This window comes from Doryrhamphus excisus, linkage group LG20 (assembly GCF_037039965.1).
Source record: "Doryrhamphus excisus strain RoL-2023G ecotype Guam linkage group LG20, RoL_Dexc_Guam_v1.1, whole genome shotgun sequence".
Taxonomy (NCBI): domain Eukaryota; kingdom Metazoa; phylum Chordata; class Actinopteri; order Syngnathiformes; family Syngnathidae; genus Doryrhamphus; species Doryrhamphus excisus.
In genome coordinates this window covers 4797532-4824816 of record NC_136376.1, presented here as the reverse complement: position 1 = coordinate 4824816, position 27285 = coordinate 4797532, and the positions used below count along the sequence as shown (strand labels likewise).

At 42.0% G+C, this 27285-nt stretch overlaps 1 protein-coding gene across 1 annotated transcript in view; it reads left to right on the top strand.

The window, feature by feature from the left end:
• lrpprc (leucine-rich pentatricopeptide repeat containing) overlaps nucleotides 1–27285 on the top strand; it is a 58698-nt gene that overhangs the window by 13071 nt on the left and 18342 nt on the right. Inside the window, exons 15-25 of the mRNA XM_058058059.2 lie at nucleotides 2235–2262; nucleotides 2655–2712; nucleotides 3492–3598; nucleotides 5046–5123; nucleotides 6084–6140; nucleotides 6232–6345; nucleotides 6431–6561; nucleotides 6817–6902; nucleotides 12834–13044; nucleotides 19648–19772; nucleotides 21831–21937. Coding sequence (XP_057914042.2) covers nucleotides 2235–2262; nucleotides 2655–2712; nucleotides 3492–3598; nucleotides 5046–5123; nucleotides 6084–6140; nucleotides 6232–6345; nucleotides 6431–6561; nucleotides 6817–6902; nucleotides 12834–13044; nucleotides 19648–19772; nucleotides 21831–21937 — 1102 coding nt within the window. The remainder of the gene's footprint in view (nucleotides 1–2234; nucleotides 2263–2654; nucleotides 2713–3491; nucleotides 3599–5045; nucleotides 5124–6083; nucleotides 6141–6231; nucleotides 6346–6430; nucleotides 6562–6816; nucleotides 6903–12833; nucleotides 13045–19647; nucleotides 19773–21830; nucleotides 21938–27285) is intronic.

The following is a 27285-nucleotide window of genomic DNA, read 5'->3' as shown; positions in this document are numbered from 1 at the left end:
AGATGGCCGAGGGTGGAATTGAACCCTGGTCTCCTGCGCGCTAACCACTAGACCACCGTGCCGCCCAGGCTTGAACAATTAACTAACATTAATTAACTTTAAATACCTTTCTCTTGGCCTCTTTTTACTCTTGTTATTTGTCAAGTGCCAACATGGCACCTCCGATGAGCATAGTGAAATATTTTTATGATATTTGCTGTTTTATTTCTAAATAATATGTAAATAATAGGCTATCTATAACACGGTGATACTTACACTTTTTCAGCCTGGCGGCTAATAATATGACCATGTCCCAAAGTTCTATTTCCTACTGTAAACAGAGAATATACTGTATATATTTAGTACATTATATTTTAGTATAAGTATTGACACTGTCTGTTTATCATTGATGCACAAATCAAAAAGCTTCACCTGTTCCTGTGTAGCTGTGAACAGAACGTTGTGTATCTTATTTTCGGTCTTTGCGGGGTCTAAATCTGTTCTTCCCTTTTTTCGTCTTGCATTAAATCAAACACACTCACCCTTGCACTCTGCGACAGGGTCATAATTGGGCTCGTCACACAGGAAGCGTGCGCATGTGTTTGTGTGTGTGTGTGCGCACGCTCCATTGTGATGTGGGACCTGCCCCTGTCAAAGACAAGGTCAAGGGATAATTTAATCATTAAAGACCTCTTCTTTTGCACTCTCATCTCTTCCCTTGACTGGCTGACAGCGCCGGAGATGTCACACTTTGTCATCATTTAACTTGGGCGCCACTGTGTGTGTGTGTGTGTGTCTTGTGTGTGTGTGTGTGTGTGTGTGTGTATGACTTTGTGTCTTTTGTGGTTTGCCACGCTTTTGTACCGCCGTCTTGTCTCTCTTGTCCTGTGGGTTGGAGGGTGTCACACTTTGTTGCGTTTGGTGTTTTGTGCCACGCTGTCACTTTGTAGCTATGGTAACATGATGGTGTCAATGCATTGTTGAGTGTATTTAAGAACAAAAAGCATCTTTCTGTCAATGAAAACTCTTAATAACTAGTCGACTATGAATTAGTGCTGGTTAGTTACAAATGATAGAAAGGTGTTTTCTTCTGTCAAGTTGTTAGTTGTTTTTTTTTTTTTTAATTGATCCTATTTATGATGTTTTAGGATGGTTTTTAAAATCTCTTTGAAGTTTGAATGTGTTCTGAAATATTTTCACGCATATCCATGGAAAAAAAACAACATACATCTGTCCTGTATGACTGACAAGAGGGCTCAGTCCGTTCATGCCGTTGTTCTACGGAACGCTGTCATTCCGGTGGTGATAGGTGCTGAACCTATGCAGAGTCCACCCTCCTTCTCCTCATTGGTGGTGGCTAGTTGCTAATAACACTTATATAGATATAGATATACAGGGTCAGGCACAATGGTCGGACACAAATAAAATTAAATAAAAGTCAAATAAAGTAAAGAAACAAAAAAGTGTTTTTATTTTTTATGTTTTAAAAATTAAATCAGTTCTGGCGGTGTGAGGTCGGCCGGTTGATTTTGGTTTTGATGCAGATCCAGTAGCTCTGAAGTTGGTAACCCATAACAAGATGGTGTTTGGAGCTGGTACGGGATCATGTCTACCAAGATTGAAGTGCAAACGGAACGTTGTGTTGCTGTTACAGATTTGTTTGTTTGAAAGCGGGATGCTCACCGGTCCAATTCATGGCAGAAACTGAAAAAGAAAGGAAAAAGAATGGCACTATAAAGAAACAAAGCAAAATGGCATTATATGAAAAAAATTGTCATTATATGTACTTTTCGAAAATAACACTTTTTTTGTTTCTTTACTTTATTTGGATTTTATTTAACCTATAAACGTGTCAGATTATTTTGCCGGACCCTACTTAATAGTGCAAACTGATGCAACAACTGATAAATTTGAGATCTTTTAATGATTTACCATTAAAATTGTATTTGTACTTTTTAATTTAATGCTCATTTTGATTTTTTTAACAGTTAATCTTATCAATTTTTTTTTATCAATGTTTTTTTAAGTAATTTTCTTCATTATTTTCCCATAAATATATGACTAAAAAGGCAGCAGTCTGTTAGTGCTTGGTTTTTCTCAACGTGGGACAATTAAAAAGGGAGCTTAAACCCACCTGTGATTGATGTCAACCTAGCCCTGTAACAAATATACTTGCTTTATGATCAACGGCATGCTATGTTTTGCTTGTGCAAAATGTGTGGAGCTCATGGCTTGTCGTCTACTGCCCCCTGCAGGTTTGATGACATCGAGTGCATGGTCAAGGTAAAGAACACACACATCCATTTATTTCCAAGTGTGTATGTCTGTACATGCAAAATACTTTCAGAATGTGTGATTCATTTAAATTATCAATACTGTTAATTTAAACATATTTAATCGGCAGTAAAGCAGAATGCTGGTGATCACTTTATTGAGCAACTGCGTTCAGAATGGTCACGTTTTAGTGAGAATATACAATATGACAAACGCCATCTGCTGCCTTCCCTTTGTTTATTTACGCCACAGTGAACATGCAAATGAAGAATTAATGCCAGCTTGCAAACAAGACATAGAATTGTATGAAATAAACATGCACGAACCCACGTTTAGGAATAGCACTCCCCTTTATTTGCTATGGAGAATTCATCCATACATTTTGTTTCTCTTCTTTGCAGCTCACCAAGCTCTTGTACGACGACGAACGCTTCACCAAACCCGGCGTCACCACCGCTGGTAAGCGCTCACTTCTTATTGTCGCTTGTTACTTGTACTGTACTTGTACTGTACTGTATTTAAACGATATGAAAATGGCCTGTGTGATAACTTCAATCTCAGTGGCAGTAGACTGCTGACTGGCGCACTTCTCGCCATCAAGCCGGTGTATGTTTATGTCCAGGTGTGTGTGTGTGTGTGTGTGTGTGTGTGTGTGTGAGTGAAAAAAATGTCTCTCCATCGGTGGATAACAGACCCGGCTGCTGACACAGCGCTGAGTAGTGGAAATGTGTATATGTGTGTGGATGTGTGTGTCTGTGGGGGCAAGTGTGTAAAGAGCGTGAAATGTTTGTGAGGCGTTAATGTCGCTCTGTGTCAGAGTGTGTGTCGCTGAGTCCCCCAGTGCCGAGACTGGTGTGTGTGCTGGTGCGAGCGATGGAGACTGTTATCCGTGTCACATCCCGTTAGATGACATCTGTGAGCCCCCCCCCCCTCACCCGCCCGTGTGTGTGTGTGTGTGTGTGTATACATACATATATGCGTACGTGTTGAAGTTAGAATGTCACTGCAGCCATCACACATGCACTCACACTCTAGCCCCAAAGCAGCCACTGTCAGCAGGACAGAACCACACACACACACACACACACACACACACACACACACACACACACACACACACACTAAAAGTCATATAAACACATAAATGATGCACTGACACGAGGGCAAATGAAATTAAATTAAATGTATTCCCAAGGCTTCCACTCACTACTATTTGTGCCACCCCCCCCCTCATCCAGAAACGGTCTCCTACCTCCTCTACAATCTGATCGACGGCATGCAAGCAACCGAGGTGCAAGAACAGGAAGACAAGCTGAGGAATTACTTCAACCAGTTGAAGGCTGAGGTACACACACACACACACACACACAGTGATGATTCAAATGAAAACACACACACACACACACACAGACATATTTTGTATGAATCCAGTGAAGCTTCATGAAATCAAACTCAATCCATTCAGTTCAGTTATTCATATTTCAAATAAATGTCTTCACATAAAATGATTTAAATCAATTTATTCAGTTCCAGGGTCAAACTCTCTCACGGCATGTAACCTTGAACTGTAAAGGACTTTGTAATGTAAAATAGAAAAGTGTAATAAGGCAACCCCTGCACACCAAACCTAAACGGACTCTTGCATGGTACCCGGAGTTGCGGAGTTGCCCAATAAACTTTTTTTTTTTCCCAATCTAAAAAAATGTATTGTGCAAAGACAGAAGCAAAACAGTACTGTCAATTACTTGCATATTATATTATGTATTGGACATGTCCTATGTTTGTCTATGGGGAGGGTACAGTTTGTGGCGGACAGGAAATTGATTGCTGCCTTTAGAAAGAAAAACAAAAACAGCCTGCCTTTCATCTTTGCATTAAAGGTAACAAAACATTATTATTATTATTATTAATAAAAATAATTTGTATAGCGCTTTTCAAAATACTCTTTACACTTTACAGAAGAATGGAGTTGAATAAAAGCAAGTAAACAGAGTAAAAGATACATTAAAATATAACATTCATTTGTTAATACACTGTGCTATTAATGCTATTAATGTTTACATTTTAACCTTTTATCATGACATTATGCCTTTTTTTAAGATTTATTTTATTCAATAAAAAAAAAAACTTGGACAACCCTGTTTCAGAGGTTCACTCAAGTCTTGCATTTAGTTTAAAAAAAAAACATGGTTGCCTTTAACTTCATTGGTTCCAGTGTATATACGTCCATTTTTCCTAACCTCCCTGTACAGTGCCTCATTGGCCCGAGATTAACTTCCCTAAACACACTGTGCTCTATTTATGCAGGGGGAATCTCTGAGTTGAGACGTCCAGACATGTTCCTGAAGATTAGTTCATGTTGTACACTTCTTTTCATATCCAAACTCTCTGTTAGCCATTCAGCTCCGTCTGCAGTCCTGATATAAGTCACTTTAATCCACCCAAAGTTAAGAACCGGCCATAATGCTCACGTCTGCATGTCGACATAAGAACTAGCACCGTCTGACGTTTCTCTCTCGGGCATTAAACAGCCGGGAGAAAGTCTGGCAAGTTTACTTTATTTGTGACCATCCCAAGAGCACCTGAACTCATCTTTAATTTCTGCTGTCGTTAATTCAAATGCACGCTCCATGAGAGCCTCTAATTGGCCCTCAGAATGAGATAAATTAAAGATACAGTAACCAACGCAACCGCTTCTTGCTTTTTTTTTTTAATTGTTGGAGTTCAACTCTTTGACTTTCCAACACACACACACACACACATATATATATAATTTCATTTTTCTTTTGCAGAACATCATCATTCCAGCAAATATCTACAAAGGCATCAGAAACATTCTGGAGTCTTACCATGTTCCGGAGCTCCTAAAGGTACGAACAAGGACTGCATGATTTCTTTGCTTTGAATTGAGATGGGACTATTTGTTGTTTTTCTATATAAAACACCTTCTGGCATGGTGAAAATATTATTTTATTATATAATATAATATAATGCTGTGAAATAAATACACTAAGGATACTCCGATCGGGGTCTTATGCTGCCTATACCTACCATTCACCACTGAAATCATCCCATGCCAATCACATGGATTATTCATTCATGCTGGAGCCTATCCCAGTCGTCTTAGGTCGAAAGGCAGGGTACACCCTGGACTGGTGTCCAGCCAATCACATGGCACATATAGACAAACAACCATTCACACTCACATTCATACCTATGGACAATTTGGAGTCAATTAGCCAATTAACCTAGCATGTTTTTGGAATGTGGGAGGAAACCGGAGTACCCGGAGAAAACCCACGCATGCACGGGGAGAACATGCAAACTCCACACAGAGATGGCCCAGGGTGGAATTGAACTCGGGTCTCCTAGCTGTGAGGCCTGCGTGTTAACCACTCGATCACCGTGCAGCCTCACATGGATTAATTACAAATTTTTTTGCCATACAAAGGGGAACGAGTTTGTTCTCGTATTATGACGTATTAGTAAATGAAAACTTTTCAATATTTTATTGCCACAAAATACTACATAGTTTTTGTGGCACGTGTTAGCACATAAGTTCCACGCAGCAGACGGCTGTGTACAGTGAAGGAAAATATAATAATATAATTAAATGTAATCTGTTTTTATTTCATATAATATATGTAGCTCCATGCTCAGTGCCATGTACTTCCTGACACATGATGAGGTGTATTAGATGTTTTGCTGTAGTTGTTTTTTTTTATCTAATTTGATCTTATCTTATTTGCTGTAACTTGTGTTTCCTCTTGTGAAGCACCATCGGGATGCTGTAAGGCGCCATCCAAATAAACTTCTATTCTATGTTCCAGGATGTGCTTGTGTTGGTGGACCCAGCAGACGTGGTGTCCAGCGGTCCTCGTGTGACCGTAAGTGAGATGGAAGTGGGCAGTTGTAAACCTGAATATATTGTTATGCTACCAGTCAGCGGAATCAACCTTTTTATTTGCTTGCCATCAGGGACTCGAAGCTAACGTGTCTGCACTTGAGAATAAGCTAGCCGAGCTAAAAGAGGAAAACAAACCTTTGAGCTCCACGCTGAAGCAAGCAATCCAGGCTCTGGCGTCCGAGGAGGTACGATGTTTGTGAATTTAACGTACGATCAAAACACTTGGACTTTTTTTTTTTTTTTTTTTGTAAATTTTTGACATCTTTTCAGTGCCTGCAGCGTGCTCTGGAGCTGAAGCAGAAGTACGAGGACCAGATGAAAGCAGGGGCCTACGCTATCCTCATCAGCCTGTGCTGCCGCCATAACAACGTGGACGAGGCACTCAGCTTGAAGAGGGAAATGTGCGTGACACACACACACATACACACACACACACAAATGCTCTTCATGCACTGCAACCTGTAGGGCGCCATTAAAGTTTAACATGACTGGTATTAAGGGAGACATTAATGTGAGGTCCAGCCGCTTAAAACACAGGAAACTTCCCCCCCTGTTTCCTCCGGCCGTCATCACCTAGTTCCTGCATTCGACAACAATAGATGAGTTGCATTACGGTGAGTGGAATACATTAATGGACAATGTCTCTCCCCGTCCAGGAGTCGCAAGGACTCATCGGCGAAGCTGGATGCGGGTAAATACATGGCGCTCATCAAGCTTCTCGCCAAGAGTGACCGAGTGGAAGGTAAGTTGTCATTGTTGATTTAGTCCCCCGGCACTTGGAGTGCACTTGATGTCACGGCTCTTTGTTAGAGTTGGCCTTGGTCCTCCGCCTCCGTAAATGTTCAATGCACTTAAGCACCAACTTTTTATTTTACTCATTCTTCCTCAAACTTTCTAAGCTCTACCACCACATTTTGAATTCATCTCAGCCACAAGATAAGTCAGATATGTTTTTAAAATGTTGAAACTTGGCAGGGCGCAAGATTTAACCGTATGTATTGATTTATATTTATCTTAAATGCTTTAATAGCTGAGGTGTTTATTTAGGAGATTAACTCATCCGATCCCAGACATTTTTCACAAGCCGTCCCTTTCGGTACTGGCCATTTTTGATGATTATGACTGATTTTTCATGGCATACGGAATATTGTGTGGTAGGTCTGTATAGACCTGGTATATACCAATAGGCTAGACTCTCATCCGTTCTTTGACAGTATTACATCGGTAAGTTTCACCAAAATATCAGTTCTCAACAAAAAAAAGAGAGGAAAAAATTATTTTTGACACACATTTAGCCATATATATTTAGCCAAAATATATAAACAACTATGCCATAACATGGTTTCACTTCCTGGTTGCTGTGTAGCATGTATTACTATGGGAAAGTTGCGGGCAGAGTTCTTATAACAGGCACCTTGTGGTCGTTTTTCCGGCTTAAAACTGCACCAAACATGCTCTTTTATATTGTAGAGTTGCATCATCACTTCTTTTTTGCCTCTAGTGCAAAAGGACGTATAAATACGTCTTTGGGAGCGAGTGATCGGGTTGAAAAACACGTATAAATATGTCTTTGGGAGCGAATTCGGACGCCGGCTGTTATATCCAAAATGTGAAAATGAAGAGTTGCGTTCAAAGACACCATGCAACTTAGGTTGAATTCACACATTATGAGTGTAGATAGAGTACCTCCTCAATAAGAGCTACATTAAGAATATCGGCTTATTATTATTTGTCTCTCACGTTTTTGGGAGTGTCCATCAATGCATCTCTATGCTTGCATCTACTTGACATGACGCACACACGCAATTAATGTTAGTTACCGGCGTTCAAATTCTGACAACCCTAATTTTTAAATAAAACACAAGGAGCTTTTTTTGTCGTTTTCCTTCATGAACATTAGTTTACTGGAACATGTGACACAGTTTGAGTAGCACGGTGATGACAACCACAAAAAAGTGTCTTAGTGTTTCAATCAAAGGACTTTGTAAGAATGTAATATGTTCCTGTGTGTGTGTGTGTGTGTTTGCACGAGCCACCGGTCCGGTCCATCTCCCTCCGTACAAGCATATTAGCCGACAATTTTCAGAATGCTACGGTGGATTTCCTTCAGCCCATCGAAGAGCCAATTACCATCAGTGTTGCCGCTTTGCTTTTTGCACACAATGACAGCCAAATGTTTCCCTTGTCTTTTCTCTCTGCTGTCCTCCCTCTCGCTCTCTGCTTGTCTATGTCGGACACACAAACACGCACACTTGGGGGGGAATTACAGGACTCTGTGTATTTTTCTAGAATTATTGAAATCCGCCTTGATGCTCATGGCAGATCATGTCCACTAAAGTGCCTGAGCATCGCACACACACACACACACACACACACACACACACACAGAGGCGGAAAATTTGCATGTGAATTCAACCAAAAGGCATGTGTTGGGCACGACAGTTGGAGTGTCCACCCGTGTGTGTTGGCTCGCGTATCGTCAGCGCTAACGCACTCGCCATTAGCCAGAGTGCGCACATTGGACGCGACGCTTGTCATCCACATTAGCACACATGGCTAACTTTGATGTTAGCCCGTCCCCACCCATGCGTTGGTGGTCCGCTCGGCCCGGGTGAACATTGTGTCTCCCCGTGTTGTGTTTTTAAAAAAAGATATATCGTGTAAATCTTAATGGCTTGTGTTTTTTCCGCTGTGGTTCAGCACGATTATCTTTTGTCTTGATCATCTTTTTGGCCTTGACCATTTTCACCTGACTTTGTCTCTCATGTTCATCTCTGCTCTTTTAATCAGCACATCTGTCTTTGTAGCTATCCTCACATCTGTTGGGATCCTCTTTGTCTGTCTTGACAATAAAACCTGTAGAATATTTGCTTAATCTGCCCCAGATTTCCAATGAATCCTCATTCATGTCAGATACCGTGTCCCATTTCAATTTTATTATTCATATTGGATGAAACTGCATAGTTTTGACCAGGGGTCTCAAACTCAATTTACTTGGGGGCCACTGGAGCTAGGGTCTGGGCGAGACTGGGCCGCATCAGGTTTTCCAAAAAAAACAAACAAAAAAAACGCATTTATTAAAAACAGAAAAATTAATAAACTTTGCTTTGGTTTCGATTTTCTACAAGAAAAGCTCTGATAAAACATTCCACTGTTCTCAAATATCTTACTTTTTAATTTTCTACACAAAATAAGATGAAAAATAAATAAACAAATCAAGAATAAAGAAAATCAATCAATCAGTAATAAATAAATAAATATAATAATAATAATAAAACGGAAAATAATAAAAACTTAAGAAACCACATATAGTTGGTGGGTAGACAAATTATTTTTTTTCAGATTAAAATTAACAAAGCATTATTAGAGCCCAAAACACGACTATAGCCACATTTATACTTTTTTTATTTACAACATATTGTGCAATTGCAGGGTCTTGAGACACATGCTAACTCGCAAATTGGAGAGCTAGCGACCTAAACGGTAACCTTCAAGTTATTTCCTTTAAACTTAAATAGCCAAAAACTTACCACTTCCACACGGATAGGGAGGATAACTATTAACAGTTATTTAACCTTTAACATGAACATTAATCAAACGTAATAATTTTTTCTGGGTACATGATACCATACAGCATCCATATCAAACTTGCGCGGGCCGCACTAACATTAAACTTTCATATCAAGGCGGGGGCCTCAAACTAGTGTCCTGCGGACCACATTTGGCCCGCGGGCCGCGTGTTTGAGACCCCTGGTTTTGACCTTTAAATAATAAGTTATAACCACTTTAAATGGGGAAATATTGACCACATTTATATACTGTAGTTGTTTACTCATCATTTAACTCTGCCACTGTTAGCTGGTTCAAATTAAAAATTGAGTTTTGTCCTTACGGAGAACTACACAAAGATTGTATTCCGATCGCCCTTTTCAAATCCCCAACCAAGTCAACTGTGTCTCTCATTCACCCAACCCGTCAGCCCCTCTTTAAAGCATCATAGTGGTCTTCAAGACGGTCAACATCGCACTGTATAACGGCCCCCATCTTTTCAAATACACCTCTCCATCACCAATTGTCTTTTTTGACCTGCCTTTGACCCCCCACCAGAATTTCGCTGCTTTTTGTGCTTTGTGTTTTTCACCTGCAAGTCAAGTCATGCAACATTAGATGAGCCACTGGGCTGTGTGATGTTTGTTTACCTGGCTTGTCCTCCTCCCCTGTCTTCTGATTCTCTAGTATGTGTGAGTCCGCGTTTGTATTGTGTGTGTGTGTGTGTGTGTGTGTGTGGGAGTGGGAGGTCTGGCTCACTTTGCTGGCCACGTTGCTCGGTTGAGCTGATGGATATGCGTACTGGCTCAACAGACGGGTAAAAGCAGCAACGGATGCAGGGGGGGTTATGTGTGGGGTGATTGGATGGCGGGTGGATTGCTCCATTTGGGCAGATCAACTCCGAACCATTGGTCTCTGTGATTAGCGGGTGTGTCAGAAGGTGATGGAGAGAGGAAGTCATGGAAAAAGTAGCATCTGAGTTTATCAAGCCCGAGGCAAATTTGAAAAGTAACAAATTTTGAAATAAAACAATCAGGGTTTCCGTTACATGGAATTGATCGTGGCGGGGCACCACTACAAAAATAAAAGCTGCCACACCTTAAAATGAGGGGTTGAAAGAACAATTTCAAGTAATATATATTCTATATTGATACATACTGTATTCATTCATTCATTCATTTTCTACCGCTTTTCCTCACGAGGGTCGCGGGGGGTGCTGGAGCCTATCCCAGCTGTCTTCGGGCGAGAGGCGGACTGGTGGCCAGCCAATCACAGGGCACATATATAGACAAACAACCATTCACACTCACATTCACACCTATGGACAATTTGGAGTCGCCAATTAACCTAGCATGTTTTTGGAATGTGGGAGGAAACCGGAGTACCCGGAGAAAACCCACGCATGCACGGGGAGAACATGAAAACTCCACACAGAGATGGCCGAGGGTGGAATTGAACCCTGGTCTCCTAGCTGTGAGGTCTGCGCGCTAACCACTCGCCCGCTGTGCCGCCCCACATACTGTATATAGCTTATTATTTATCATTTGTAAATAAAGTGCAATTTAAATGTTGGTAGTACTCTGCAACTTTTGCCATTAAATTAACAGTTTTGCAATATTCTCAGTTCATGTTTTGCTTGTTGTTTGGAAAAATTAAAAAATCATAAATGCATTGTCATAAAAATAAAATGCAGACTCAGCAGCTATGCTAGTTGCGCCAATAAACAGCAGCATAGACACAGCGATGTCGGCAAACCAGTATCTTGAGTCTTCGTAGCCGAATGGAGAGCTCTGTATCCGCTGTGAATTCCACGGAGACTAGCGCTTAGCGAGGAGGCGTGTTAGTCCGCTAGATAATTTTTTTTTTTCATGTTAGCTAAGCTACAGTAATGGTATCGCTGTAGCTTGGTTAATATACAAGTCTGTTATGTAAATCGAACACTGTTGGCGTTTTTTTTTTTGTGAGGTCTAGCGTGAAAATGGGTATTTCGTCCGTTGTTAGCTAGCTCATATTATCTTGTTTTCTCTTTTTCACAGAAAAATGTTTCACATAAGAATTTTAGTTTAGAGGTAGATGAAGGCACTCGATGAAGACCACACGTCATAATTCAAATGCAGCTGCTCCCATCTGGTGGCGTTAATAACAAAAAGAAACACCAGTAGGTTCACCACAGCCACAGCTAATTAGAGTTCTTGGCAGTTACAATGGTACAACGTCAATGTAACATTATGAGATGATAGATGACCAGGAAGTACGCTGTCAAGAAAAGCCTCAATTGGCCTATTTTCTGTTCTAAAGTGTAAAGTTGACTATACGGGCGTTATTGAAGGTCATAAACAGGGTTTCTGTTTATAAATAAGTGGATCTTACTTTATGGATATGCCGATACTTGAAGTTTAACTGTGCAATTTATTCATAAAAAATATTCTGCACACGTCCACGTCCTCCCCCTCAGTCATGCAGTATAGATTAGTATCTGTGGTGGAAAGCGGCTGTATCGCTATCAACCCATTAGCAGCTGTCTAAATAGACCGTAAATGCATCTTAATTACTACGACAAACGCATACATGCACACTCCCCTGTTCACCATTCGGGCCCCCCACCCCCACCCCACCCCGTGTTGTCCAGATGGCGTAGGTAAATAGCCCTCCATTTCCATGGAAAATGGATAGGCCCCTCATCCCGTTTACAGAGGTCTCGCCGAGGCCACGACTGGCCCTCGTCGCTGCTTACCTACGTATAATTTAGCCCCCCACTCCCGCTGGTGCCCCCCCCCCCCTCCCACATGGCCATGGCAAAAAGCTGGCCTTCGTTGTCGGGGTCCGGTAATTGTAGTCTCGTTTAGAAACCCGCACGTAGCAATTAAGGCAGAGTTGGCATTATCCAGGGTTGCATTTGCATCCCCGCTGGGAGCAAAATGCTGCTTTAATACGGCTTTGTTTTCCCCACATGGAATTAGCTAAAGGGGGCTTTTATTATTATATTCACGTGTTTTTTTTTTTTCTTCTTCCTCGCGTCCTCCCTTGCCTTGGTTTCTTTCATGTGTTCTGTTACCACTCAGACTTGAGAAAGCAGTTGGCACAAATGTGGTGATGGACTCCTTTTTCTCTCCCTCCTCCTCAGAGGCTGTGGACCTCCTGAAGGAGATGAAGGAGAACGACGTGGTGCTGAACAGCAGCCATTCCAGTATGCTCTTCCACACCCTCAACGCCGTCGTGTACAAAGGTGGCGGCGCCCCCGCTATCCAACGCCTCCAGGACACCATCTTCACCCTCGGATTGGCCAAGCCCACCGCCAATCTTTGCGCACCCCTGATAAGCGTCTATTTGAAAAGGTAAAAACGAATGTGGTTAATCTTGCAGTGTATTATGGTATTGAGCCAAATATAAGATGGCCGTCCATATAAGACAACCACTTTTTTTTGGACAAATGTTTTTAAGACGCAAAGCAAACCAATATTAGCATCGTAAGTCATCCTTTGTTTTGGTTAAGGTTGTCTTCTATTTCAAACTGTATTTTGGTGCAGTTTGCTGACACACTGACCAAGGTCCAGGTCTGCCCAGTAAAAACTACAAGGTAGTACAAACTTGATTGGGTAGTTTTTGAGACGTACTACTGGATGAAACTGAGTTAGTCCATGCTGCTTTGCATATGTTGGTTATTTTCATATACGTATATATATATATATTTTTTTTTTTTCCATCAGCTCAGCTTTCACGAAAAGCTTCTAAAATATACTTTTAAAGAGTGCTGATCAGCTTTGAATGCTACAGCATGTAGAAATGACAAATATAATTTTAAAGTATGCATCTTATATACAAGGTCAATACAATAGTTCTGTGTTTGCATCTGCCACGTTCAGTTGACAGGTGTGCGTCTCTACTTGTGTGTCTGGGCGCGTCACTCATCCCTCCCTGTGATCATAGCCGAGGTTGCATTCTGGGTCAATGCCTCCGACAGAGAGAGGATGTGGAAATTGCTCATTTGTGTGCATTTTGTGTTCCCGAGTGTGTGTGTGTGTGTGTGTGTGGCGTCCAGGCTTTGTTTGTTACGGACTCAGCAGCTGCAACCTTTTCCGCTAGCCCCCTCCGCCCTGCTCCTGCTCGCCCACCCGCTGCTACACTCCCTAGGTGTATGCTTGTGTGTTGCAAAATGCAGATCAGTGTTATCAAACATCGGCCCAACGGGTCACTAGTATCGCCCCCCCCCCCCCCTCTATCGCCTGTGTGCTATTCGCTGCTCTATTTATCGGCGTAGCTTTTTAAGTAGATCATCTCATTAGCATGTTAATTATGTACAGAGCACTAATTGCTGGATTTAGCCCAGCCATGGCGTGCACCGTTGATGAGGGGAGGGGGGACTCGCACATGGAGGCTATACACATACTTTCATATAGTGTTTACCTCAAGTGTCAATGTTGTCGTACTTTGCAGGTGCTCCCCTGCCACTGTTGATTTTAGTAATTCTGCTACAAACACTTAGCGGGTTGACTTGTTAACCACTGCCTCGGCACGATTAGCGTACTTATTTACTCCTGGGTCATCGTTAGTAGCAATAAACACGCTACACAACATGTTGCATTGGACCCAAGTGGTCAAGCTAGGTTCTGGAGTTTTTAAAGTATGCTACTTGCATACTTGCTAACCTGCAAGTGGGAAGTAAGCTTACCTGCAGTCGGCTGGCATAATCCCCTTTTAAACATTCTTTAAACTCTAACAATTTTCCCCTCGGGGAAACAATTTAAATCCATTGTATCTCTTCCAGATACCCAAAAATACATTTTATCAAGAATAATTAGTTTCACATGCAGAAAATGATGCACAATCATGACTTATGGGTGGAACCTTTTGTTGTTGTTGTGTTTCTCACCTTCTTTATTCGAATCAAATCAACTTTATTTGTAGAGCACTTCTCCTGCAAAGACATGCAACACAAAGTGCTTTACAGAATTAAAAACAATTTTAATTTTGGTATAAAAAAATAAATAATAATGTGGAGAATAAATAGATTACATCAAATATGAACAACAATGTACAGCGTAAACAGTCATTTGTACAAATAATTTCAATAATTTAGAATAAATAATAATAATTTAAAGTTTCGGTTGTGCGTGTGGGCAGGTAGAGGGGCTTATTTGGCATTGAGCAGTCTGATGGCCAGGCGGAAGTAGTAGCTGTCTCTAAACCTGGTAAAAGCTAAAGCCTAAGAGCATAAAATAGGACTAAAAAGATAAAAATGTAAGGAAAGTTTAAAATATTAGTTAAAAGCCTGATTTAAAAAGGTTTGTTTTTAATCTATTTTTAAAAATATCAACAATATTAGCTGCCATTGCAACTTTCTTTGCCCCCATGGTGGGTTATTTAGCCGTCACACTCAAAAAAAAAAAAGAGTAGCACACCGAAGTAGTGTAAGAAAATATTAGTTTATCTATTCTGTAAACATGACACGCAAAAGTCAACAAAGAACCACCATTTTGCTTTTTTAGGTGCCATTTTTCATGAATTTGCACTATTTCCCATAACCCACCTTTTACTTCTAGAATACGCGGTGGGCTTCAAATGACCCCCATGCTGCACTTTGAACACCCTTGCTGTACGACAGTGGAAACAACCCCCTCTAGACACATTAGCCGATCCAATGAAGTCGCAAGCTATTATGTACAGTACCTGTCAACACACCTTCTCGCGGGAACGAGAAGACGTCTCCACACTTTTGTATGTGACACATTTAAATGGTTGATAATGCACAGCAGGTTGAAGATGCTGTTCTCCAATTGGAGTGGAAAACATTTGACTTTTGCTCACTGACAGGAGTCTGCTTTCCCCTCTTTATCCGTTATTTCCATCCCTTCATTCCGTCAGTCAGCAGACAAATCGATTGTTGGGTTGAGGAAGGAGGAGGCAGAGCGCGTCGATATATAAACGAGGACAAAGCAGGCATCATTCTCGCCCGCGCCCGTCTCCATCGCCGAGTCGCCGCTTAATGACTTAATGAACACTTCTGTGGCAGATTAGCCCTTGACAGCCCATCGTACGCGCCGCCCCGTTAGCCTTAGCGCCCGTCCGCTCTGCATTGTCTCGGCTAACCTGCTACCACTCTATCTTGGCAGCTTAGCTGCGGATGCCGCTTGAAAGTGATTAGCGGCGGGGAATGCTAATGAGCGGGGAGATGGCAGGACGTGTATGATAATTTGGAGGAGCATCGTTGACAGTGGTTGGAGATGAATAGAGAGCGGGACAACTCGGAGGAACGCCTCATTCCCTAACTTTTTTTTTTTTTTTTTGATGATCATGAAAAATAGATTTTCTCGCCACTGTGTAGCTTGCTTGCGTACCATTTTGGTGTGGTACCCACCGACATCCATTGGCATCTATCTTGGTGTTCACTTTCAAGTCAGGATGTCGTTTTTAAACCAGCATGTATTTGTAATGGCGGCGTGGCGGTCGAGTGGTTAGCGCGCAGACCTCACAGCTAGGAGACCAGGGTTCAATTCCACCCTCGGGCATCTCTGTGTGGAGTTTGCATGTTCTCCCCGTGCATGCGTGGGTTTTCTCCGGGTACTCCGGTTTCCTCCCACATTCCAAAAACATGCTAGGTTAATTGGCGACTCCAAATTGTCCATAGGTATGAATGTGAGTGTGAATGGTTGTTTGTCTATATGTGCCCTGTGATTGGCTGGCCACCAGTCCAAAGACAGCTGGGATAGGCTCCAGCACCCCCCGACCCTCTTGTGAGGATAAGCGGTAGAAAATGAAAGAATTAATGTAAAATTCTGGCTGCACAGTGGACGAGTGGTTAGCGCGCTAGGAGCCCTGAGTTCAATTCCACCCTCTGCCATCTTTGTATGAAGTTTGCATATTGTCCCCGTGCATGCGTGGGTTTTCTCCGGGTACTCCGGTTTCCTCCCACATTCCAAAAAACAGGTATGGTTTTGGTGTGAATGTGAGTGTGAATGGTTGTTTGTCTATATGTGCCCTGTGATTGGCTGGCCACCAGTCCAGGGTGTACCCCGCCTCTCGGCCAAAGGCAGCTGGGATAGGCTCCAGCACCCCCCGCGACCCTCGTGAGGAAAAGCGGTAGAAAATGAATGAATGAATGAATGTATTTGTAATCTGATCACTGCTTGGGCCACCCTTATCATTATCAACTGCAATCAAGTGTTTGCATTGACTTGCAATGAGTCTCCATCAAGCAATATTCTCACCCCTATGTGGCGAGGGACGACTGTACCGTTAGAGCATCTATCTTTTAGTGTTCTAAAAAGCCCCATTCACGTTCCAACATCCGTCAAGTGTAAGGCTGTAATCCCTTGAACCAGCATCCACTCCCCTTGTGTCAGCGTTTTCTAATAGCATTACTAAACGCCCCTTCTTAAGCACACGTAACAACAGGCTAGTGGTGTCATGATCAGTGTCTCATTTGTCTTCCTCTGCGCGAGGACAGTGTCTTGATAACAGGCCTGCCCATCTTCGTCACACAAAAGATGAGGAGGGAGGGTGGAGAAGCAAAGATGGCATGATGAGGCACAATTAGCTTCCTTGTCTAATCCTTCAGGTTTCCACAAGCAAAGTCCTCCTCTTTTTTTTTCTCCTCCAAGCTTAATTGGCTGGAAAGGGTCTGACATGCAAAGTTGGGGACATTAACAGGCCCGAGCGCCGTAGTAAATGGCAATGCAAAGTGACAGTTAAATTGTACCGAGGGGAAATTATCCATCGTTTGACATCCTTTGCTTTTTGGAGGGGGGGGGGGGGGGGGGGGGGATTATCATTGGGCAGTGAGAAGGACGAGGGGGTGTAACTGCAATGCCAGGCTTGTCTTGTTAAGTGATAGGAAAAATGTATAGTAGGTATGGCTTCAAACATGTCTGCCGTATTGGTCAATCAATCTCAAAATTGTAAATATTGTTGTTCCTCGCCATTAGAAAACATGTAACACTAATCCATCCATCCATCCATTTTCTGTGCCGTTTATCCTCACGAGGGTCGTGGGGGCATGCTGGAGCCTATCCCAGCTCTTTTCCTCGCTAGCCAATCATGTAGACACATATAGACAAACATTAGCGCTCGTCTAAGGATAATTTCGAGTCATCAGTTAACCTAACATGCATGTTTTTGGAATGTGGGAGGAAACCTGGATCACCCGGAGAAAGTCCACGCACCCACAGGGAGAACACGCAAACTCCACACAGAGATGCCCAAGCAGAGATTCGAACCCAGGTCTTCCCGATTTCCTGACTGTGTTGTCAACATGTAACGCTAATAATTTATCTTGAATTTGTGGTCTTCTTTAGCATTATCTTTAGCGTTAGGTAGGATTTTTTTTTTTTTTTTGAGAGGGCCTTTTTGTGATGCAAATGTATATGTAACGCCCATATAAAGAAGTCCGACTCACTGTGACATCACAGGGAGCCAGTGTTGGGAAAAAAATTCCCATCCCAAACTTTTTTCAGGGCTCACTTCCAAATATGCAAACCTAATTATTCGAAACCTTGGCATCGTTTAACACAAGAACACAACATTTATAATCAGAATAATGGAAAAAGCTTAATAGCTCGGCAACTAAGCGGAACTACGTTCGGACGATGGGAATGTCATATAACTTCATGTCAAAAAATCACAATTATCCCTTTTGACTAGTGAAAAATATGACTTATCAAATCAAATAGATCGCAAACACCAAACATTATGTTGTTCCTGTTTTAGGAAAACACTAGAAATCCATTTCCAAAGCCCGGACATTTAAGTTTCTTCCTCACGCGCTTACTCTATAGCCTCTCCCTCGAATGTGCCCTATCTGCTTTGACCTCTCCGTTGATTGACATGGTAATTACTCAATCAACAGATTGACAGCAGCGCTGTCACAACACAGGGGATTGAAGTGTGAAGCGGTCCTCCTCCTCCGTTCTCTTGTCTCGTCCCCGCTTCTTGGCCTCTCCATTTTTTTTTCTCTTTATCAAATCCATCAGGCCGCACTTGTCCTCCCCTCTATGCAATCTTCTCGGCTGTAGGTCCGCATGGTAGGGATGGCTTTAGTTAGGAAATAAGGAAACAACAAGGTAAAGTTTCCACATGAAGCCATTGGAATGGAGAATGGCGTTAATGTAACAGTAATGTCCAGTAGTGCTAAAGTGACAATTTGGCAACATGGGTAATAAAAAAACAGAATATACGTGATATAATGTGAAGAGATGGCATTAATAGTCACATTATTATGAGATAATCACATGCTTTTCTAGGTATTCAAAGACACAGAATTAAAAATAGTACTACAGTGCGGGTGCATTTATACAGTAATGCTCCTCCTGCGTGTTTTTACTGTATAGTGGTTTCCTTGTTTTTATACTTCCATGACCAGTATTAAACATTACCTAACATATTTTTATACTTGCATGGCATCTAACACTAAAAGTGTGAAATAGCGACACTCCCTATAAACATTGCATGTATTTCAATTTTCCCGTATGGTATTTGTCTGAGGACTATTTGCGTTAAGGCCGTTAAGATTCGACTCTATTTCATTCCATCAAGGGTGTGAGATGATGTATGAAGGCAAATAAGAGGTGAGGAAATGAGGTTTAAAAGGTGCTGACGAGGACAAAAGGATAAAGAGGGAAAGTTGGAAATAAGCGTGGAGGCGAAAGATCAGTCCTTTTGTCTGGTGCTGGAGCATCAAGCACCAATAAAAGCCTGTCCAGAGAGACATTAGGGCAGGCATGGAGGAGAGTGCACGATTGTGTGAGAGTGATGCACTTGGGACCAAAAGGCCTCATCACCTGCAGTTGTGCTGTCATGCATTAAAAGGCCTGTATTGTCGGGGTGGGTCATTGTACTAGAATATGAGGTCACGGGGTTAACAATGTGTATTTTTCCAGCGATACAATCATAGCTGATTGCACATCTGTTCTCTTTGCTCTTTCTCATTGTTGCCGTGTCGGCAGTGATGACCTCCCGGGAGCTTTGGAAGCAGCGCTGGAGTGTCAGAAACGCTACGGCCAGCTCCCTCGCATCCATGACATCATCGTCGGCCTGGTGGAGAAGGGAGACACGGAGCTTCTGCAGAAAGGTTTCAGAAACATTTTGTCGTTTTGTCACTTATAGAGCAGAATTCAAGCGGTACACTCCAGGAAACTAGAAAACCTATTTTTAAATGTTCACCTAATACAGGGGTCTCAAACTCAATTTACCTGGGGGCCACTGGAGCTAGGGTCTGGGCAAGGCTGGGCTGCATCAGGTTTCCCCCCCCCCAAAAAAAACGCATTTATTAAAAACAGAAAAATAAACAAACTTTTTCAGTGCTTTGGTTCCGATTTTCTATAATAAAAGCTCTGATACAACATTCCACTGTTCTCAAATATCTTAATTTTTCTGCGCAAAATAAGATGAAAAATAAATAAACAAATCAAGAATAAAGAAAATCGATCAATCAGTAATAAATAAATATAATAATAATAATAAAAACCTAAGAAACCACATATAGTTGGTGGGTAGACAAATTAAAATTAAAATGATTAAAATGAACAAAGCATTATTAGAGCCCTGTAAACATGACAAAACACGACTATAGTCACATTTATACTCTTTTTATTTACAACATATTGCGCAACTGCAGGGTCTTGAGACACATGCTAACTCGCAAACTAGAGAGTTAGCGACCTAAACGGTAGACTTCAAGTTATTTCCTTTAAACTTAAATATCCAAAAACTTACCACTTCCACACGGATAGGGAGGATAACTATTAACAGTTATTTAACCTTTAACATGAACATTAATCAAATGTAATAATTTTTTCTGGGTACATGATACCATACAGCATCCATATCAAACTTGCGCATTTGGCCCGCGGGCCGCGTGTTTGAGACCCCTGACCTAAGAGATAATGGACATTGACGAGATCAAAGCCATGCCAAAGTTTGGGATGGGAACGCTCAGTTTCAGAGAGTTTTTGAGCCGGACCAATCACACGTGCCTGGAGGCGGACCATGAGTGGAATAAAATTAGAGACGGATGACTCTGTGCGCGTTATCATGTGTAGCTGCTCTATAGGAGTCCACAACTCAAAACGATGTCCAACTCCTCCTGGCCAACACTGTTTCTCCTCACCTCTTTGGACTCGCAGCATCATAGTGTGTCCGACATGAATGTACATTTTCTCTTGCTGGGAATCACCAACTCCAACCACTTCTGCTGCAGCTTGCCTCATAGAAAGATTTCCTTGGGAGCCATAGCTAACAACCGTAAACAGCGAGAAGCAGAGCTGTGGGTAGGGCAGTCGAGTGTATCTGGCCTATGCCCACATCAGGAAAGCCCAGCTCCTTGTGACGTCACAGGGAGCCAGTGTTTTTGGAGCCATCCAAAACGGATTTCTTTCATGGCTCATTGCAAACCTCATTGTCTGAAACATGAGCGTACAACATTTATAGGTCAGAAAAGTGGGAAAAGCATAATTCTCATAATTTCATCCTTTTAATTGTCCTATTGTCCTGCAAAAATATATATTGTACAAGTATTCAGCGAACTGTTTGCATTCTGAGGGTCCACCATTATTATTATTATTATTATTTTTTTTTTACTGCTGTTTTTTTTTTCTTCTTGTTGTCATCCTGTCTGACTGTAATGTCCCTGAAAAGGTCAACTTCAATGTGCCAGAGGGGGGCAAGTGGTTGTGGAGTGCACCTCTTAACTCTCCAACCCCCCCATCCCTCCCTCCATACACTCTCGTTCCTCGTCTGCGCCCTGACCCGAGGGGCGACCAGACCCAACAGGCCCTGGTGTCACGTGAAATATGTGAAGTATATGTGTAGTTAAAGCAAAAATGCAATGGGGAGATGCCAAACGTGTGTAGATGGGGATTTCGGTACGCCGCAAAATCATAATGTGGCTCTACCGAACTTCTTGACTGGTGTGACCTTTTCGGAGCTGATGCTGCAGCAGCAAATGGAATTTTTTTTGTGCGGTCCAGCCAAGTGAACCATTCCAAAGGGCTCAAGAAAGAAAAGTACACGACTGAGAGCTGGAGAGCACACTTGCCGTGGCAGCTTCTGTCCGTCAAATTGTGGACTCAAAATGAAAGAATGTGGCTTTTCTTACCTTTTTTGAATTTGTCTTCTTTTCCTCCCTCAGCCATGGATGTTGTGAGCCAAGAGCGAGGAGAGATGACCATGCTCTACTACCTGCTCTTTGCCTTCTTACAGACTGGCCGCTACCGTGAGGCTCGTAAGATTATTGAGGTAAATGCACTCAATGTCTTCCACACCAGACTCATCTAAGCATTGGGACCACAATGGGGCTTTTCCCAAACGGTTGCGGTAATGTTACAAGCATACAATTATCCACAATGTCTTGAATGAAGAATGAAGCCCAGCCCATAATAGACAAGTGAATTTAAGAAGACCTTGTACTTTTTGCCCGTCTAGATTTAGAGCAGGGGTCTCTACTCAATTTACTTGGGGGCCACTGGAGCGCGGGTCTGGGTGAGACTGGGCCGCATCAGGTTTTCCAAAAAAAAAACCACACATTTATTAAAAACAAAAAAATTAAAAAAAACTTCGCTTTGGTTCCAATTTTCTACAAGAAAAGCTCTGATAAAACATTCCACTGTTCTCAAATATCTTACTTTTTATTTTTCTACACAAAATAAGATGAAAAATATCAACCAGATATCAATAAAAAAGTAATAAATAAATAAGTATAATAATAATAATAAAACGGCAAATAATAAAAACTTAAGAAACCACATATAGTTGGTGGAAAGACAAATTATTTTTTTCAGATTAAAATGAACAAAGCATTATTAGAGCCCTGTAGACATGACAAAACACGACTATAGTCACATTTATACTCTTTTTATTTACAACATATTGCGCAACTGCAGGGTCTTGAGACACATGCTAACTCGCAAACTAGAGAGTTAGCGACCTAAACGGTAGCCTTCAAGTTATTTCCTTTAAACTTAAATTGCCAAAAACTTACCACTTCCACACGGATAGGGAGGATAACTATTAACAGTTATTTAACCTTTAACATGAACATTAATCAAACGTAATAATTTTTTCTGGGTACATGATACCATACAGCATCCATATCAAACTTGCGCGGGCCGCACTAACATTAAACTTTCATATCAAGGTGGGGGCCTCAAACTAGTGTCCTGTGGGCCACGTGTTTGAGACCCCTGATTTAGAGTGTATGTATGCTAGGTTTTCAGGAAGTGGATCCTAAATCTCTATCATCTTTCCACAATGCCGTGTTTTTATTGTGACCTAAATAGTAATAATACACGCTGAAAGATGCCTCTTGTCCCTATTGAAAGCCTTGTGGATTAGTGTAAAAGAGAGCGATGCAAGGCAGGCCGATAAGAAGCGGCTGACACGTGGATGAACTTGCACGGTCACAGGTTGGATAACGGCGTCGGGTTATTGATGAATAAACAGATCCAGGATATGAGGCATCAGAGGGAAACGGGGAACATTATTGTTGTCTAAACACACCGAGGACACTAAAGGAGGAAGTGAAAAATACCTTAACTCCTCTGCCTCATCTGTCCACTAAAAGGAGGGATTTGTGCCTCTTGAGGATTTCCCAAGCCTCTGAAGCGCTATTGCCGTTTTATTGTGGCTGTATGGCTCTTATCCTACTTAGAAACAGCAAGTCAGCTAAATGCCAACGGTGTGTGTGTATGTATATATATATATATACAGTGAAGAAAATAAGTATTTGAACACCCTGCTATTTTGCTATTTCTCCCACTTAGAAATCATGGAGGGGTCTGAAATTTTCATCGTAGGTGCATGTCCACTGTGAGAGAGATAAACTAAAAAGAAAAATCCAGAAATCACAATGCATGATTTTTTAACAATTTATTTGTGTGATACAGCTGCAAATAAGTATTTGAACACCTGTGTATCATCTAGAATTCTGACCCTGAAAGACCTGTTAGTCTGCCCATTAGAAGTCCACCTGCACTCCATGGATCATCCTGAATCAGATGCACCTGTTTGAGGTCGTTAGCTGCATAAAGACACCTGTCCACCCCATACAATCAGTAAGACTTTAACTTGTAACATGGCGAAGACCAAAGAGCTGTCCAAAGACACCAGAGACAAAATTGTACACCTCCACAAGGCTGGAAAGGGCTACGGAGCAATTACCAAGCAGCTTGGTGAAAAAAGGTCCACTGTTGGAGCTATCATTAGAAAATGGAAGAAGCTAAACATGACGGTCAATCTCAATCGGAGTGGAGCCCCATGCAAGATATCACCTCGTGGGGTCTCAATGATTCTAAGAAAGGTGAGGAATCAGCCCAGAACTACACGACAGGACTTGGTCAATGACCTGAAAAGAGCTGGGACCACCGTTTCCAAGGTTACTGTAGGTAATACACTAAGACGTCATGATGTGAAATCATGCATGGCACGAAAGGTTCCCCTGCTTAAACCAGCACATGTCAAGGCCCGTCTTAAGTTTGCATATGACCATTTGGATGATACAGAGGAGTCATGGGAGAAAGTTTTATGGTCAGATGAGACCAAAATAGAACTTTTTGGTCATAATTCCAATAAGCGTGTTTGGAGGAAGAAGAATGAAGAGTACAATCCGAAGAACACCATCCCTACTGTGAAGCATGGGGGTGGTAGCATCATGCTTTGGGGGTGTTTTTCTGCACATGGGACAGGACGAGTGCACTGCATTAAAGAGAGGATGACTGGGGCCGTGTATTGTGAGATTTTGGGGAACAACCTCCTTCCCTCTGTCAGAGCATTGAAGATGGGTCGTGGCTGGGTCTTCCAACACGACAACGACCCGAAGCACACAGCCAGGAAAACCAAGGAGTGGCTCCGTAAGAAGCATATCAAGGTTCTAGCATGGCCCAGCCAGTCTCCAGACCTGAACCCAATCGAAAATCTTTGGAGGGAGCTCAAACTCCGTGTTTCTCAGCGACAGCCCAGAAACCTGACTGATCTAGAGAAGATCTGTGTGGAGGAGTGGGCCAAGATCCCTCCTGCAGTGTGTGCAAACCTGGTGAAAAACTACAGGAAACGTTTGACCTCTGTAATAGCAAACAAAGGCTACTGTACCAAATATTAACATTCATTTTCTCAGGTGTTCAAATACTTATTAGCAGCTGTATCACACAAATAAATTGTTAAAAAATCATGCATTGTGATTTCTGGATTTTTCTTTTTAGTTTATCTCTCTCACAGTGGACATGCACCTACGATGAAAATTTCAGACCCCTCCATGATTTCTAAGTGGGAGAAATAGCAAAATAGCAGGGTGTTCAAATACTTATTTTCTTCACTGTATATATATATATATATATGTATATGTGTGTGTGTGTTTGTGTAAGACCCACAAAGCCTTGTTATGAACAAACACTCTGTCGAGGATGTGAGTCGGACCGTCAAAGGCTCCCCCATATGTCAGACGGAAGGTTCATCACCATCCCTCAGCGTATGGAATCATGCAACCCCATAAATAATACAGTAAGCAGGCAGGGCATGTGTCAACAATGTGTCAGTGAAGGCAGCCTGACAATATAATGTAGAGCTAAACTGCACTCGAATGCACTCCCGAGTGAGTGCTAAATATTTTGGCCCCCGGACAGTGCACCATTATAGCCCACAGTCTCCACTTTGCTGCAGCGCCCCACTTTTTTTTTTAAAAAAAACTTTTCAACCGATCTTGCTGAAAATTTACACACCTGTGCTTGTCGGTCCCCTAAAGATGTCCGCCAAATTCTCGGCTAACCACGGCTAACCACAAGTTAGTGTTTTGTAGTGCCGTGTGAGAAATTTCAAGTCAATCTGACCATATTTTGGGTTTTGAATACAGCTCCACCATGTGGTGTATTTGTCAGAATAAAATAATAATAGCACAGTCAACCCAGTAGGGGTCGACGGTTCAAACCATGGGGTGTCCAAATATTTTCATGCGAGGACGCTACCTGGAATAAAAAAATCTGGATCAATCTTCTCAATCACACGCCTCCTCCCCATTGTCATCTATCTTTAATACTTGATAGTAGTGTTACAGTCAAGTACACAAAGAAACAAACGTTCATGTATGTAGGTGTATATATGCACACACACACAGCACACACACAGCCCAAACACTCCATGGAGGGTGGTCAAGTGGTAGGCCAGTGAGTGCTGGTTCTCCTTAGGCTGTGTTTGGTATAATTGGCAGCTGATTAATCACAGCTAATTAAATGTAATGATAGAGAAAGGTGGCCAATTTTGTGCTAAATGGCCATAGTTAGGTAGGGGGATTGTCAGGCGGCCCAGGCCTATTATTGCACTATGTTCAGTCTGTGTGTGTGTGTATGGTCAAGGTTAGGTAGCATTGCTAAAGAGTAGTGAGCCATTATCAGTTTTTTTTTTTTACGTGAGGCAGATGGGGTCCAGTCATGCTTCCGTGTATGTGTTATAAGTGGTGAGGGTCATTAAAGGAATTAAAACATTAGGAACTGCGATGGAGAGGCTTTAAGTGTAAGCGAGTAAAGGGTTCTTTCGTTGTGTGCACGTATGTACGGAGGATTTATAGATGAAGATAGAAGATCTCCAAACTTTTTCCACAGAGGGCTTCATTCCAAAAAAAATGGCGCTATGTATGGGTCCACATTAATATTTTGTGCGACACTAAAACCAATCCAAGGTTGTGAATATATGAGGAACTATTTGACATTATAGCTTTGTCTTATAGAGTTAAATACATATGAATGTAACATACAGGGTTATTCAAAAAGAATGAACCGATTTCTTGACTCTAAATCACCATCAAGGAATGAGTCAGTGACCATTGCAAAGTTTTGAATGGCCGCCATAGGGGCGTTCTGGTCACGTTAATCGGAATGAAGCCCAAAACCATGTTGGAATGGAATGGAATGGCCTTTATTGTCATTATACAAGATGTACAACGAGATTGGAGATTGGAGTGGTCAAGTTAAAAAAAGTATATAAAAGTAGAGTAAAAAAGACAATTTAACAAGGTATATACAATGTTCTTTGCACTTGGCCTGCAAGGTTCCCCGACCTCACTGTGTCATTTGTTTTTGTAAACAAGGAATAAACATGGAATAACAAGAGTGGATCGTGTTATGCTGATACATGTTTGTGAGGAATTGGCATATGGCCTTGATGTTCTCCATGCTGAAGGCGGTGGCCATCTTGAATACTTGTAAGACAGGAAATAAAAGTTGATTGTGAGTGGGATACTTGGGATTTGGCTGGAGTTTTCTATCGCTTCCCTTAATAAAATATTGCATCATTCATTCATTTTCTACCGCTTATCCTCACGAGGGTCGCGGGGGATGCTGGAGCCTATCCCAGCTGTTTCGGGCGAGAGGCGTGGTACACCCTGGACTGGTGGCCAGCCAATCACAGGGCACATATAGACAAACAACCATTCACACTCACATTCATACCTGTGGCCAATTAACCTAGCATGTTTTTGGAATGTGGGAGGAAACCGGAGTACCCGGAGAAAACCCACGCATGCACGGGGAGAACATGCAAACTCCGCACAGAGATGGCCGAGGGTGGAATTGAACTCGGGTCTCCTAGCTGTGAGGTCTGCG